This window comes from Hippoglossus hippoglossus, chromosome 13, assembly GCF_009819705.1.
Source record: "Hippoglossus hippoglossus isolate fHipHip1 chromosome 13, fHipHip1.pri, whole genome shotgun sequence".
NCBI lineage: Eukaryota > Metazoa > Chordata > Actinopteri > Pleuronectiformes > Pleuronectidae > Hippoglossus > Hippoglossus hippoglossus.
In genome coordinates, this window is record NC_047163.1 from 22,016,535 (window position 1) to 22,034,104 (window position 17,570).

General features: G+C 39.0%; 1 protein-coding gene across 11 annotated transcripts in view; it reads right to left on the reverse strand.

Moving 5' to 3' along the window:
- gramd1bb (GRAM domain containing 1Bb) overlaps positions 1 to 17,570 on the reverse strand; it is a 119,725-nt gene that overhangs the window by 70,470 nt on the left and 31,685 nt on the right. For 7 of the 11 annotated variants that reach the window (XM_034605465.1, XM_034605464.1, XM_034605468.1 and 4 more), the window contains exons 2-3: positions 10,873 to 12,080; positions 4,863 to 4,964 (exon numbers count right to left, since the gene is read on the reverse strand). In XM_034605465.1, the coding sequence (XP_034461356.1) occupies positions 4,863 to 4,964; positions 10,873 to 11,282 (512 nt within the window). In that variant the 5' untranslated portion in view covers positions 11,283 to 12,080. The remainder of the gene's footprint in view (positions 1 to 4,862; positions 4,965 to 10,872; positions 12,081 to 17,570) is intronic. The other 4 variants (XM_034605467.1, XM_034605482.1, XM_034605481.1 and 1 more) reach the window with 4 other exon arrangements.

A 17,570-nucleotide genomic window follows, 5' to 3' on the forward strand; every position in this document is an offset into this window, starting at 1 on the left:
TAATAATGATAATAATAGATTAATAGTACTTTCAAGTACCCAAGGCTGCTTTTCAGCAGTATTCTCGTTCCCTGCACTACTAAAAAGTAGGGATGCACGATATATATTATCGGCTCGATAATGGGAATTTTATATTATTATTTATTTATCGGAATTGGAAATTATAGCCGATAAAACATCCTATAAATACAGCGCACCTGGTGGCGCTCATGACGTCATACATCCTTGCCTGTCCATACCAGCGTGATGTGTTTACGGCGGAACTGAAAACTGCGTTGCTGTTGTGGAAGTTTTTCAAACTTTCTGAGAGCGACTGTAGGATTGCAATTTGCAACAAATGTGCAAAGGTTCCGAGAGGGGGGAAAACATTTGCAAACCAACCTCATAAGTCACCTTAGAGTCTGTCATCGCGACGATGACGTATAGCGAGAATATGAGGCACTTGCAGTCACCGTTACTGAGGGGGGGGGAAAGTGCAGTGAGTGTCAGTGCAGCAGTGCCTATCCTGCAGGCTTTTGAGAACTGCAGGAAGTTTGCTAGATACAGTCCACAGGCTAAAGCTATTAATGACAGAATGACGGAATTTATCGCTCTTGATGACCAGCCGTTTTCAGTGGAAGAAGACAAGGATTTTCTAGCCCCGCTACACTCCGCCAAGTTGCCGCTTCTTTTCAGATGTGTCCCTGCCTGCACTATACGTACTATAAATCTATAGTAGTCAGATAGATGCCAACGTAAGCAACGTAAACCAACCATACTCACTGGACTGACATACGTCAGTCCAGTGAGTATGGTTGGTTTGTTGGCTCTGTGGCTGGGTGATGATTTCAATAGGAAACGGACATTGTTGCATACACTCGCATACAGCAGCCTGTCAGTTCTGTAAGAGCCTTCATTTATTAATGAAATAGGCACTTTATATTTAGTTTTAACAAATTGTGTTTAATAATTGACATTTATGTTCAGAGATATTGTCAGTGCATTTAATTTATTTTAAATTTTTATGCAAAACATTTGATAAGATTTATTTTACATGAAGGCCAAAGTATAGAGAAACCTTCCTTACTCTCATGCACAAAAAGTACACAAGCTATCCGCAACCTTTTTCCTTTTCTTTATTGAGCATAATTCATCCATATTTGCTTACTATATTTTGCAATTTGACCCTCATGTGTGCATTAACTACAGAAGAAACGTGAAATTATTATTGGTATCGCTATTGGCCATGTGAAGCATGTAATTATCGGTTATCGGTATCGGCCGGAAAAATCTAAATTGTGCATCCCTACTAAAAAGCATAATGGACAACACTTTAAATCCCCCACTTACCATTTAGAAGTGCCGTATAAATAGATTGTTTATAACATAGTATGCCATTATGTAGTTGTAGGCACATTTTTTGTGTTTATCACTGTTTTGCAAACAAGTGAAACTCCTCATTTAAACTTCTACTAAATATCACTTACAGGTATAGTAAAAGTTTAAGAATGCTTGATAACATTATATGACACAAGTTGAATTATATATTCAGTGTAAACAGTTTTGAATGCATCAGTGAGCGATTTGTGTGTGTATAACTATATATCATTAAATATAATTAAATTATGTTCTAATGCGTTTATTAATGTATTATTTCTTTCATTTGTTAGGGACAGATCACAAATATGAAAAATTTTATAAAATACCGAATGTAAAACATGAGTTAGAAAAAATAATGATTCACATCCATTCCGTTTGTTAGTGTGCATATATGTAAACATAAACGTACTCTGACTAGTATTGCTGTATAACATCAACAAAATACATTTTATAGTCTAATTCTGATGTGTTATGTTATGTCCTAAAGACCCTTCTAGGGACGAGCATTGGAAATAAGCAGTTGCTAAAAATGCTGTGATACATTACATTGGATTATGTAATAAGTAATATTGCATTCTCACTATGGTCTATTTAAATATATTGACCCCGTGATGGCCTGTCTCTCACTGTGTAATCCTGATTCACAACTCACAATCATATGCTGCGTCATTTGCACTGATGAGTCATATTACACTGACTTAGCAAAGCCATGTCGGGATATTACATAACACTATCTGCAGTTACAGCGGAGGATGCAAATAAAAGAAAATGGCGGTGAATGAGCAAACTTGACCTCGTTTTCATCAACAGGATTTCATCCATTTCTCTCCCTGAACCACCGCGGATGCCCAGATTATCTGGCAGAGGCAGAAAAAAAATCACAGCCAGTGGCACACATAAGCCGACAGCCTGCTGTCACTTCCCCCAAAAACGCAGACCGAACAAACTGTAACTCACGAGGCAAACAGATGAAACACAGATGCAGTAAGAGCAAAACCAAGACTGATGATATGGAGACGGAGAGACGGGTAGAGTTTTAGTAGCTGCAGCAGTGCAGCATCCCGGCAGAACCGCAGCTGTTTTTTTTACCTGCAGAGGAGACATGACATTCCGTGCCCTCTAAAGCCGGCTACAGAACGCTGCTCCTCCTGCAGCTGCTGCAGACGCCCCTCACTACTTATCACCAGCACAGCAAAAAAAGGAGCAGCCAGAAATCCCATATGTTTGACAGGTACTGTTCCTAATTCAAGCGGGTGGAGAGACACAGAGCAGACAATGTGCAGGAGTGAGAGAGGGAAGACTGCAGGACGGAGCGAAGGAGTAGAGGTGTAATGAACAATGCACACAGCCGAAGGCAGGGACGGCTGAGCGGCTGCCTATAATGAGGCTAGACGAAGACGATTCCTGGATATTTTCCCATCCTGCAACATTTCTTGGATACATTTTGTTTTACTGCCGCAAAATGAACCAATCAGAAAAAGTGTATTCTTTGTGCAGCCAGCAACATTTTAACTGTAGCAATTAACACTCTGCTGAGATCAGAATTTTGGATGCAGTACAAAATGTTTTGCAGATGTTGGAGAGAAAGCTGATTTTGCACAATCAAAAGCATGAGATTAGACTAAAACAACAATCCGTTCCTTCTTTTTGCCTCGTGATCTTTTTAAGAAGAATTTAGTTATCTGACATCTATCTACTAATTCCACAAACATCTTTCTGTCTGTATGTGGAACGCAAAGAGTTCATCATATCGGCTTCACACTAGGCATGTGAATTGTTAATGGCCTGAGGATGTGCTGTATCGAATTTGGGGCGATTTGGATGTGTGATACAAAAGTCGTGAACTTGGGACTGAAGATTGTTTCGATTGCTTAACAGACCTCTGAAACAGCCGACATGCAATGAATGAAATAGTAAAACCGGTAAGGTAAAATGTGTAAGCTAATATATAAGCCACATGTGTGAACAGTAATAAAGCAAATTCAGTTTTATGAATGAAAAACATTGCCAACAAAATCTTCACTGCAGATAAACCAGGTAGGTTTAACACACAGTTTTCTCACTTCACTCTGCACCATAGACCGTTAATAAAAAGCTCTGCACACAACGTTCATCACAATAACAATGAAAAGTGAGAGTATATTGTAGAACTGTTTGAGGAGGAATAAGGAATAATTCTAAAGTAGCTCCAGAGCATTAACACAGGCCAAGAGATCTGGCAGATTCAGAAAGGCCACTGCACTCTGCCTCTAAATGCCACTGGTCCTTCTGCAGACCAATAAATTATCGATTTGAAAACATTTGCCATCAACTGAAATGAACATAATGTGGTTGACAGCTAGTCCAGATATATGTTTACATTTTTGGTTGGTCATTATGTCTTTCCTGACTGCAGTAAATGAACTGCTGGTAAAATCTGACATCCTGCGTTACTAAGAAGGATCTTGCTGAAAATCAAACACAGACATCTGACAATACACATACAACAACAATGGAGACTGTAACTTTTCTTTCCCATGTTCACAGTGCAGTACAATTAGGCTGCAGCGAAAACAAGAACACAAACACCTGCGTCAATGCAGCACTGTTCAGTAATGTGTTATTCATACTCACTTTAATAATAGTTTCTAGGACAAAAACACAGGAAGAAAGGAGTTTAGTAATGCAGGTAGTTATTATTTCCTGATCCATTTCCTAATCAACCTGGCACAGAGTTTTCCTTGCTGCACTCATTTACTTCAGGTTAAAAGTAGAATTCCAGTCCAGCAAAAACACACAAACACACACACGCTTAAACAGACGCATACACACGCCAACACACCACGTTCAGTAAGTGATTTAACCGTTAAATCACTCAACAGCAGCGAATTCCCGGGAGATGAAGAGCTAATGATGGTTCCTGTCTCTCATCTCACACTGAGCGACAGGGAAGCACAGACACTGAAGGAGTTACATGTGGCCACTGTCGGATCACTGTTAAATAGCCAGACACTACCTGGAAAAAACTGGTTATAATGTCAAAGAAATGAGACCTGGATGCTCATTAATGTCACATCAGAAACAATATCAGTGTGTTGTATTTACATGTTTGCGAATCTATTCTCACCAAACAGGTTTTTCAAAGAGGAATAATGTTGGTGTAAAAAAGGCTTTTATTTCTATTTAAAAATAAAATCTTAATCAAAAGCCACAATGAAACAAACTGAAACAGCTCACACAGTACAGCAACGTCTCTGTCTGACTATCACCACCATGGGCATCAGAATAGGGAGGAAGTGCCCTCTAGTGGAGGATTCATGCAGCAAATGAACATTAGCGTTGAAAAACTATGGAATGCAATGACATTTTGGATTGATTGTTCAGCCCAGCAGCATGAATCTATCTTCTATGATTTTCATTTAGTTTTATTTCATCATACATTGATTTCAAAAGGGTTGCAAGAAATACATTTGGAAAATCTCTTTTAAGAAAGAGGTATGCACACACACACACACACTGCTCACCTCTCTTCTAGGATTAATGGAGTCAGGAACCGAGTGCTATCGTCCTCATGGCTGCTTGGCTGGCTGCTTTGCTGGCTGCTCTGCTGGCTGCTCTGCTGGCTGCTGCATGGGACACAGGAGGTGTTAGTCAGTCAATAAGATGTGTGTCTAGTAAACTGCAATGTGAATGTGATGGTTGTGTGTCCATTTTGTGTTATGTAAAAAAGCCTTAATTTGAATATGAAACAATACGTGAACATCAAGAGAATAAAGTATAATATGAACAAACCTAAATACATATACAGTTCATTTTTAACATTTTAAAAATATTTTCAATTGTATTGCACTACATTATCCAAATAATGTCACTTCCTGTCATAAATATGTTGCAGCTGGGCCTGAAATCACCTGTCCAAGGTCCTGCAAATAATGTGAAAATTATATATACAGCAACTGTCAACTATATATGGCAACTTTGTCTGTTAGTTTAGTGATACAATTCCTGTCTTATATGTGCACAACTCCAAAGATAACACTAGAGGGGGCTATATGACACAGGTAATGCACAAGATTAGGCTTTTGATGATAATTAAAGAGGGTTACAGATGTGTAAATGAATACACAGAGAGAATCATTAATGCATAACAAGCATGAATAGTTTAACATCAGGTTATTCATAAAGAATGCAGAGGTTAAAGTTTATATAATTCTTATATAAACATTTTTCCATTTAATTGTCAAAAGAGTGAAGTTCTACCTGCACACAGAATATGAATGAAATCCCAGAAGAAGATGTTTTTTTCCGCCTCCTCTCTTTCTCTTTCTCTTTCTCGTGTTTAAAAATGGATGATCTCCCCTGGTTTGATGTGAAATATTCTATTCAGCACTTCATATACGATAAAGATAAACTAAACAACCCTGGAAAAGTTTTACATTTGTTCGAGTAAAAGACTAAGCCGAGTCAGTCTCTAAGTAAACACAATGAAATATAGCACAATTAATGTAAAACTAAAAGTATGTTCTGATGGAAAGAACAGCATACTGTTTTCTTTGTTCATCTCACCAGATGTAATGTGAGACTGATACGTTGAAGTTCAGGTAGCAGAGAGCTAAGGTAACCTCACCTTATAATGCTGCTCTGAACACGATCAACATGATCAATACTGTTTATGACCAATGGAAGATATTTTTTTTAACTGACTTATTTAGCACTCATAAACAATTGATGCAATATGGGAAACAAAGTAAAAGTCTAATAAAGAGCTGAAATTACAACTATATATATATATATATATATAGAGTAAAACCACACGAAATGCACAAGATTATTTTACAGCTTTTTGCACCATATAGTCAAAAACAACCTCAGGGAGAATATAAACTTATTTCAGATGAAGTATGGATGAATGTTTTATCTACATAATTCAAATATATGGATATGGAGAAATATTTATATATTACTATCATTTGATATAACATATCTTGTACACACTGTCTTTACATTTTTGGCTATTTAAGTAAGAAGATTTTATTTATTGAATTTATAATGAAGAAAGATGTTGTTACCCAATTAAAGAACAGGTGGATTCATATTTCTTTAAATACACATTGTGTGACATTACACAATGACACATTTGATTTCTTGTTTGCCTCTTTGCGAGACTTGGGCGTCTGAAACATTGAAATGTTTGGACGAGGTGGAAGCAGCGAAGCCTGGTGAAAGATGCTGAACCACTTCCTCAAAATAGTCCTGCTCTTATCAGACAGCAGAGCGGCAGATTCCACTGTGTCTACAAGCCTGCACTGTTCACAGACACACATACATAGATATAGGTCCACACATGGCTTAAAGTATACGCATCCTATGCAAAACAAAAAGGACAGGAAAGAGACTGAAATGACGAGATTACGATGCTACAGCCGGTGACACATCAACAAAGGTGATAAGATTGAAGACTTGTCGTGGACTATGAACAGCTGACTAAGGCTCCCCTCAGCTTAAAATCAAAACACAGACACATTCTCGTGACTAACAAAATTTAAATCTTAATGAAATATATTTTGAATACTTACAATAATTTGATCTGCTTCCATGGAGAAAAAAACATGTCAACATCTCACATTGCACCAGACCTCATGAACAAACCTCAAGAATGCGGTTAACTATAAATGCTCTGCCATGTTTGTATATTAACTAGACCATTACAACAGGTTTCCTCCCACAAACTCTGTGTAAGTTATGTAAGTGAAAGGAATTAACTAGAAACTTAGTGTACTGCACACTTTGTGTACATGTTCACATAAAAAAAAACAACAATAAGGCATAATGACGTGATTATGCAGAAAAAGTATTTGTAAAAAATGTGACATTGATAGCAACTTTAAAAGAATTTCAATCTCTAGAAATGCATGATAGGATGTTACACGGTAGGGCTGAGCAAAAAGCAATATCAATAATTATCGCAACATAATTTTCATCAATAACCAAAAGCAATATTACAAAAGTCCATTATATATATTGATACATTGCTTATTCATTGTGCACACATGATTGTGAAAACTTTCAAAGTACAACCTTCACTTTGGAGCAAAAATATGTTAAAAACTTGAAAGAAACAAATATTTCATTTAGTGATTATCATCAATATTGACTGATAAAAATAGTAATATTGATATATTTTTGGGCCATATGGCCCAGCCCTATTGAATGTAATAGACTATGAAATTGTAGCATAAGCTACTTCAGAGGGTCAAAGTGCTGGGCAGTCATGAGTGTCACTCCTAATGCAAGAGGTAAAAGTTCAGCGACTTGTTTAAGAACGAAACTACTCCAGCAACAAACAACATGTGACTGTAACTCCTGGAGACCGACCACTATGAAGTTTAAGGCTCAGTCAAATGGTTAAAACTTTGACATGGTTTTCCATTTGCAACTCTTTTTAGAATCCAACATGTCTACAAACCAACTAAATTCATTCAAGCAAAGTGACAAGTTAGTCCTGCTCAGAGTTAAATTTCAAAAATCATGGTTTAATTAGGAATAAACAGTTCATTCCTAACAGCCAGAGAAGGGACAAAGTACAGTCGATACATTTGCAAAAACTATTTTAGCAGTTCTGTTTGAGACTTATTTTCCTCCTTTGCATTTCAATTATCTCACATATTCACAATTCGTAGACACATATTTTACATACAGACACAGTTTGTAAATATGGCTGTTGTCAAGACTAAGAGTCTGCAGTCAAGCGAGAAACTTAGAGTCCGTTCCCCCTAAAGCCACAGATGTGGTTTGAGCTAAATGCTAACACTAGCATGCAAACATGCTCACAATGCTGACGTTAGCATTCTGATGTTTATGCTTGGAGCAATTGTTGAAAATTTGTAAAAAATTGTTTACACTACTTAGGTATGTTAAAGAACAAATCATAAGAAATGTCTTCGAAAAATATTAGACTTTTTAATAAATTATTAGAATTTTTTCAACACCCACATTTCATGACCATTTGCATGAATGAACCCTAAAAACCTTTCACAGACCTCCACACATTTAAGGACCACTGGTTTAGATAATGTTCACCATCTTAGTTTAGTGTGTTGGCATGGCAACACTTACTAACTACAAGGGCACTCAAAACAGTGCATTCCTCAGTCCCCTTATGACACCACATTTATAGTCAATAGATCCAGATTTGTATCTGTAACAAATTGTACGGCCTCATAAATATCAGTCCTCTAAACATGCTGGATTTTTTAAATAAAGATCCATGAATTACTCTCTGAGAAATCATGGGAAATGTTGAATAATGCCTCATATACAGTAACAATGTCAAAGAAAGAGAAAAGAAAATCCTGGATCTGCAAAGTGATCTGCATCTGCACCAAAATATAATGGGTTCTTCCCTGACCCATACCACATCCTTCCACCAAGTTACATGGTAATGTGTGTAATCCTGCTAAACAACAAACAAACAAATGCTGATGAAAACATAACTTTCCGTGCTGAGGTAAACAGCATTAAACTCAAAGTGCAACTGAAGCTGACTGCAATGTTATCAGTTTTGCATGTATTTGGTCATAAACCACAGTAAATGAAAACTTTGTTTTATCCAATGACAACAAGTTAAAGTTACAGTTCATCCAGTGTGGTACATGACTATCAGCCTTGTCAGCCATGGCATCCAGTCAAGATATTTGAATTAAGCACATATTTGGACCTAATGGTGGACCTACATGTCTACACACCAGATACGGGTGGCCAGTATACCAGTATTCAAGACATGGGTTTTGCATTACTGTCATTACCGTGATAAATCAACAGCCTAATTTCATCAAGCAAGGTGCGAGGTAAAAAGGGAGCAGCCCAACTTATCAATGACAGCATCAAAAGTAGCATCTAAAAGACGAGGCCAAAGGAGACAGAAGTTATACTGTGATATAATACTGTTACTGTCCAAAAAGTGAGAATACCATGATATTCAATTTAGGTCCTATCGCTAAAACCTGACACCAGAGTCAATGTGTTTAAATTATAAGTGCCTCAAATGAAGTCACCAGAGGCTCAACATTTTACAATGTTGCTATTGTGGGACAGCCTTTCATTAAATATCAGGTTGTCAAAAACTGCAAAAATAAACAACACTAAGTAAAAACAAAATAACCTGCCCACGAGGCAGCGATAATTAACGGATGTGGACAACAGTGCTGACTTGTAAGAAAACGATCTGCGAGGACACGGTGTACAGCTGCACGCTGTGTCCTCGCAACCTTACATGACCAAAATTGCTTGTTCTGCTTCATAAATAATTAAGTGAAGATAAACATTAAGATTTTGATTATTTATGTCACTCCCACGCAGCTTTAAGCCTGTAGAATTTCTGACATGCTACATGCAGCTTGTAACAGGGAGCAGACATTTTTCTTTCCTTCCGACAGAACTCCAGTTGTTGTTGATTGCGAGAAGACGCTGTTATTTCCCCAAAAATACACAAAAGTGGGCCACGTCCAATTAAATATCCTGGGAATAATCACAGTAAAATGAGACAATCATTTTTGCATTTTGAATTTTGGTGTTGTTGATTCTATTTTACAATGGCTGAAACTCAGTAATAGTGGTTGCATTATAGCTGCTCAGAATTCTCGGGATACTTTGCTTAATTCAAAGCACCAGATTCTCTACAGTTTCTTACAATTTGCAGGCTTTGACTGAAATATACTTACAGGTGAAATTACTTAAATCGTTGAAATACAACTTTGTAAAGGCTGAGATACTTATTGACCCTATGACCTTTCTTCTTAGTGCCACTATCACATACTTTATCTTAGATGTCAGTGTATCTCACAACAAATCACCTGTAAACCCGAAACACAGGACAGCAACATAGAAAACTAGAATGACACTCAGTGGGGCACATCCACCAAGGCCCAACAGTCCACTTAAATCCAATCAAGCTGCACCACTCATAGATATGAGTTCCATAAATGTGCCTGATTTAATCAAGATTCATGGATTATTCACTGGGATAATGTTGTAAAACACACTGTTTCACAATGTTAAAGAAAGTGAAGACAATTTCCTGCATCCACACCAAGATTTCTGTTGTTTTTGTGCAATCTTGCTTAAAATCAAAACCAACCAATCAACAAACAAACGGACAGGGGTGAATCATAACCACGAGTGGAAACTACACAGGACGGTGCGTTAGTCTACTACCATTAGTGCTGTGTTGTTACAGGCGGATGCTTGCAACAGTTTTATAAAGTGAAAAGGCCATTTTGTGTTTCAGACTGGGCACAAGATTGTTGATTGAGCTGCAAGATGTTGAGCAAGTATCCAAGTCTGAAAAGCTAAACAAAGCATCAAGCTAAACACTATACTATACACACTATACTCTAAAATACCTGACATAACAAAACTGACAAATCTTAGTGATAAACCACATTAGTGCAGTTAGCAGGAGCCTTGCAGCAGCATGGAGGTATTAGGGGAGAGAAAGGGAATGGGGAGAGGTGAGTAAGGGGGGGGCATACCAACCTGCTCTCACTGACATGCTCCTTCTTCTCTCGGACCTTCAGCCACTTCCTCAACAGGAAACGTTTGCGGCGAGGGGAGGCACTGGGCGTGGAGCAGCTGGACCAGGAAGACAGGGCATCTTCATCGCTGGATGGCGTGATCTCAATGGAAGGCAGCTGGAGGTACTCCTTGGAGCCGGAGTGGGACCGAGCTGTGAGGTGGCAACTGTTCAGCCGCCCTCTTTCGATCTCCCTCTCGCTGGGCACGTTCCTCATGCGGCGCATCTTGAAGCGCTTGCGCCGGAGAGTTGGGGTCGAGGAGCTGGATCGCAGGCAACCATCCGACACGCCGTTGTTTCCTCCGTCTGAGTATGCTGGAGCATCGATTGGGACGCTTACCTGGAGTGAAGGAGGTCTAAGAGTGTCACTCATGGTCCTGACTGGCTTACTAAAATACAAATGCAACACCCAATGAACTTCTTTTTTTAGATTCTTGGTTACAAGAATTGAAGACTTTGCAATTCGGCAGCTTGAAGGGTGATTAGCTACAGCAAATTTGAGGTTTAGTGCAGAATAGACGAGGCACAATTTAGATCCTTGAAAATCTTTGTTGGACCTCCCACAGCCCCCTCAGTTCCTCTTGTGCCAGCCAATGGTTTGAGAGACTGGCTGAGAAGTCCTGATAGCAGATATCTGGGGCCTGAGCAAGTCCTTCTGCTGCTCTTCAGCTGTTGGTTGATATGTATCAGCTCAGTGGCTATCTGACAGACTGTGAAGAGCAGTCTTGTGGCAGTAAAGTCAGTCTCTCGGCTGGGGAGGAGAGGGCTGGATTAGATAACAAAGGGGGCTTCTGTTCTGAGAGCAGCAGATGAAACATGTATAAGGCCTGTCAGGGAGTGTAACACAACTCCTTTGCCGTTCCGGCCAGGGACAAGCGGGCCAAGTTACACGCACTCACTTAACACATTGGCTATGCTACAGTCCGAGCTGCCAGAGCTGTTAACTTAGCGGCTGTTGCTAATGCTAAAGGGGAAGGCACCAACTGTCAGTCCTTGAATATTGATGCTGAAGTTGTGTAAAAAAGGCTGCAAGGTTGTTTGTTGTCACTGTGTGCACATTTTGGCACTGCTGCAGCACCGGAGGTCTCTGTCAGCTCAGCTTGTGCCCATGCCAGAGGGGGAAAGGTCCTTCTTGTACCCCAGTGTGTCGCCGTCTCCACGTGGTTAATACCTACAGGTTAGAGGGAGGTGAAAGGACTGCAAGGTACAAGCAAGGCTGTGGGTGATAATGACCAAGTTAAGCAGCCAAGTGAACACACACACACACACACACACACACACACACACACACACACACACACACACACACACACACACACACACACACACACACACACACACACACACACACACACACACACACACACACACACACACACACACACACACACACACACAAAGATAATCTAAAAGGCAGGCATAATTTGCAGGGAGACACACAGGACACAGGCATACACCATGATAAGCAATCACAGGAAACAGGCAGCACTTCTGATCAGATGCACAAACACACCCAAGCATGGTCACATTCTGATCTGATAAGTACACTGCCTATCCACCACCATGCACCAGTCAAAGTTTATCAATCCCTAATGTCTTTCTTTCTTTAAAAAACGTCATTGAGCGTATCACAGACCTTTAAACAGTCTATCAATGTCCACAAACAAATCAGAGTTAACCTTCAACCTTCATGGATTACTGCCACTCTAGACAATGCATATCTGAGTGACGGCTAACGAGTTTATCTTTTGAAAGGGCAGCCAAGTGTGCACCATAGTGACAAATGTCTGATGTTGGACGAGGTGAAAATGTGGTTAACCTTTGACATTTTGCCAAATATGGGCAAAAAAACAAACCTGTCAGGTTTGACAGGAGAACTCTCAAGCAAACCAAGGAAAAACATAAAATGGGATATGGTAAAAACCATTGCAAAGCAAGTGATCAAAGTGGGAGTGTAATGAGCAATGATGTTGTCCCACTCAGGAGCAGGAGGAAATCAGATGTCGGAGTCAGGTGGATGTTTATTCCCTATGAAGGTTCCCTGAAGCTGCCGGCTGACTTATGCCCAACTGACTGTCCGACTTGACCATTGACAATACCGTGAGTTCCCTGTACATATTGTAAATAGGCATGCTGTTGTTATTGAAGCGACAAGGAGGTTTCTCTTTCTGTTCACTTTCCTAAATTGTTGGTTTATGAAGATAGACATCAGATTACGCACCCACTACTACCCCCCCTAAAAAAGAAAACCGAGGTATGAACCAAACTGTGGCTCTAAAACTGAGGTCCGAACCGAACCGTTGATTTGGAGGATCGTTACAGCCCTACTTGTTGGAGATCAGCCTTAAATGCAGCATATACAAAATCAATAGTAAACCCAAGCAGCGTTCGGCTCATAGCCTAAACCATTAACATCAGAATAATAATTATTCTGCACATATGGCATTCTCAGCTGGACACTTATGAGGGGACAAACAAATAGCAGGGGTAACTTATCTGTCTACTGACAAAGGAAGACACAGCCTATCCTGTTTGCACAGGTCATATTATAATAGTACCATTTATTACTACATTATCCATTCAAATGAATCTTTTAAAGGTTGTGAATACTAATTCATAGAACATTTATTTTGGGAACAGAATGTTATGCAACAGTATATTTAAAATACAGGCTTAATATTGAGACGAGACGATCCAGAGTCAAAGAGACTCTGTTACAGAAAAGGAAATGTGTTTTCTGTGGAAGCTGATATGGATTTAACGTATCAGAAATGTGAAAGGGGAGTAGTGTAATTGTTTTGAAATCTGACTGAATGTGGTCTGCACTGTAAATCTAAGTTTTGGTGCTGCTCTCATTCAGAGAGGTAGACAGCCATTCATTAGTCTTGCCTGGAGGAAGTGAGAGAATGACAAAACCTTTTCTTAAATGGAATAAGTGAGAGGAGGCCTGATCTTGGAGATGATCCAGAGACTTAATAGAAGTGGGATTTGACAGCTGCACCGACTGCACTACAGAAGATACTTTGAGGCCAATACAAAACTGACTCATAGGTTTCTGGCAGAGGGATTTAAAGCAGCAGCTACGCAGCTTAAGTGAATAAAAAACTCATATCTCCCTTAAGTGTTGACTTTAAAAAACACATTTTAAGGACTGCTGAAATTTAGTACGACAAAAATAGCTTTCATTATTTAATGTGTTTAGAAGAAATCAGTTGTGCTATAAAACTGTAATATGATAGACCAATGTTGACCAATACTCCTTTGGTTAAAGCATAAATGGACAACAGGTTTTGACCTAAGCGAGTAAAAGCGAGTATGTTAGTTAGTTGTTCAATATACACAACACAAAAAGGTTTCTGTTTAAAAGACAGAAGTGAACAGTTAGAACTCTGTTTCTATGACACTGCCTGATCTGTCTGTTCATCAGGAGTCTGACTGTCATGTCAAAAGCAATGCAGAGACACTGACCTTAATGTGCAGCCATCAAAATATCACTGGAGATATAGAGCATCCGAATCAGTGACTGCGTTTAAATGGACAATAGCTTTATGACCTTAAGACAATTCTCTGACTATCTTTACATGAGCAGCTACTAGAATATGCCATTCATATTCATGTTTAAATGTTACAGAGCATAGTCTTATAATCACTACGTCATATGTCCGACATTTCCACCATAATCTTAAAACCCCAACTGTAAATAGTTAAATGCATGATAATACTGTTTATCATTTTGAATTTAATTTTGTCGTTCTTCTTTTGTATGGTCTTATCCAGGTTAGGGTAATCAGAAAATGCTGTTTTCATGGCACTGTCTTATTCAGACTGTTGTCTTAATCGGGTTAATATTGTTGTCATAAACTATGCCATCTGTCTGGCTTCTAGTTAAATATTATCTTTTATATAACTCTATAAAATAAAGGTAATTTTGGGATGGCCTAATATGAAGACCCATTAATAACCATGTAATGGTCAAATACAGCTTGAATCAGAAATGGACTCAAACAAATTTGAGGCATTCTTGCTAAAGGTCAAAATTCAAACACTACTATCAGTGCCAAATATTATAGTTTACTTTTAGACTCCATCAGCCTTGATTCATTCACAAATATTTGACTTAAAGCAAATAGGGTGTCTAAAGGTCAATGCTATTCGGTTGAAACACTGTCTCATTATTTCCGTCTACAAATTCCCAATCTTGGTAAAATCAAACCTTTAATGACCATGAAGCTTGAACTTTAACAGGATTAACTAAATGGTTTACTAGATAGGTTACTCATCAACATATCCACATTTACTTATCTATACTTATTCTGCCACGATTACTATTCAGCTAAATGGCACTCTTAATATTTTCTTCCCCTGTTTATCCTTCATAGAAAAACAAAACAGAATGGTCCTAAATCCTTTGCGCCATCAATCCACGAATCTACCAAAAAGGAAACTGCTGTCAGAACCCAACTTTGCTGCAGAGATTAAAGTGTGAGTGGTTTGATGATCAGATGGTTCCTGGTTTGATTCCTGGTTTCTCCAGGCTTTGTTTATCTTGGAATATTTAGGGCTGACACATTAAACGACCTTCGCTCTCCCGTCACTGAAGGGGGCGATCTCTATTATTTATTCAAACATACACAACCTCTGTTCGGGCTCCTCTAATGTCCTCAAAACTACTTGGGAGACAGATTTGGGAGAGGTGATTCTGAGTGATGTGTGGGGAGAGATCTTACATCTCGGGGAGAGATCGTACACAGGTCATCTATTGGTGGCAAACACAGTTTCACTCAGTGCAGGATTCTGCACCGAGCTCACTACACCGTGATTGTAAAAATGTTTGAAACGTGATCGATGTCGACAAGCGCCAGGAAGTTATACACATATGTTCTTGGGCTGTCCCTCTTTGAATAGATTCTGGTCTGAGGTCTTCCAAATATTATCCAAGGCAACTGGGAGGAATCTTGTCCCTAACGTTTTTTCTGCTCTTTTTGGTGTGTTGCCCTTTCCGCTTAATTTGTCTTCTGCCAATAAGGACTTGATAGCGTTCACAACTCAAGAAGATTAATATTGTTACAATGGAAATCCTCAGCTCCAACTACCCATGCGAGATGGATCAAAGAAGTGTTTTTTTCTCTTTCATTGGAGAAAATTAGGTTGACCTTGTCTGGGACTGCTAACACATTTGAAAAGACCTGGAATCCTTTTCTGTCATATGTTAATATGCACAGCATGTAATATTACTGTGGTTTGAGCATTGGATTGGATTGGCGTACTCTGTCTAAGTTATCTTTATTTTTTTTTTGCTTTTAATTGTGTATCTTCCTATCACTCTAAAGGGGGTATGTGCCAAGGGGACTGTAATATTTTCTAAATGTGAAAATCAATAAACAACATTTTAAAAAAAAGAAAAAAAGCCAGTCGAAGTAATACAAAAAAAATCATTGTCACGTGACCCTGATCTTTTCTCCTTCAGGAAGTAAAAGCAAAAAAAGTTCCCTCCAGTGCTTGTGCAGAATTCAGAAAAATTGGATCAGGTGTCTGCACTGAACCAAGAAATAAAACAAGTTCAAAATCAACTGCTTTATTCCATAATGGAAGTAGAAATTCAATTGTTTGAATTTTGATTTTATTGTCCATTGCAATGTTTCACTGTCACCATAGTCATATACTTATATATATCTCAGGCCTACATCTTACTGTATCAGTACTGACGGCGTCCTGGTATGTTATAAATGATTAAGATAATAATGACCAATTCATTCACTCCACATGCATTATTAAATCATCATGAAGTCATTGTTTAATATTCATTATGAAAGGTGTTATGAAATGCATTGAACGAAATGCCTTCAACTGTACAAGCTTAAGATGGATGGATGTGTTAAGAAAAGCGAAAAAAACGCTGACAGACCAAAATATCATCTATGCCTCTTCTGTCACGGCACTGTTTGTGTTCCTATAGAAATGTGCAGTGTGGGGCTATACACACATATACACCCACACCCACAACAATAATACACACAGGCTCTGCAGGCGGTGTGTAGAGGTGGGGGAAAATAATGCATAAATCATGAGGAGACAACGTTTCTTGTTACAGTTTCACACGTTCCTCGGGTCGTAATATGCCATCGCTAGGCTTAACTCAGGTGATGTCATAGTTAAGCATATGGAAATGGTTCATAATCTAGTTAAATTAGTTTTGTCTGCAGCCACTTCCATGAATCTGTCTGTATTTATGTTTTTGGATTTCGTAAACATATTTCATTCATTAAAAGATTTTTTTTTTCAGAGTCATGTCATAGAAAAGGGAAATACTGTAAAACACTGCACTCTGCTGGAGAGCATGTTGACTCACCTGTGCAGTGCAACAATAGAAAAAAAAATACAACGCACGGCAGGAAGGACCCTATGGTGACCTATCCATCTTGTGTCTCAGTGCTGTGTGCACTTTGCCATGCGAACATTAGTGGAGTCAACAGATGGACCCACCACGGAGCAGCTTTGCTGTTACAGCTGAGACAAGGGATCACAGTTTTCCATCACCGTCATGGCTGCACTTGCAGAACAACCATGTGAATGCTTGCCTTTCACGCGTCATTACTGACCATCTAAGTTCAGCTCCATTGTTCCCTGCCTCTCTATTCTTAGCACCGTGTCCCTGTCAGCA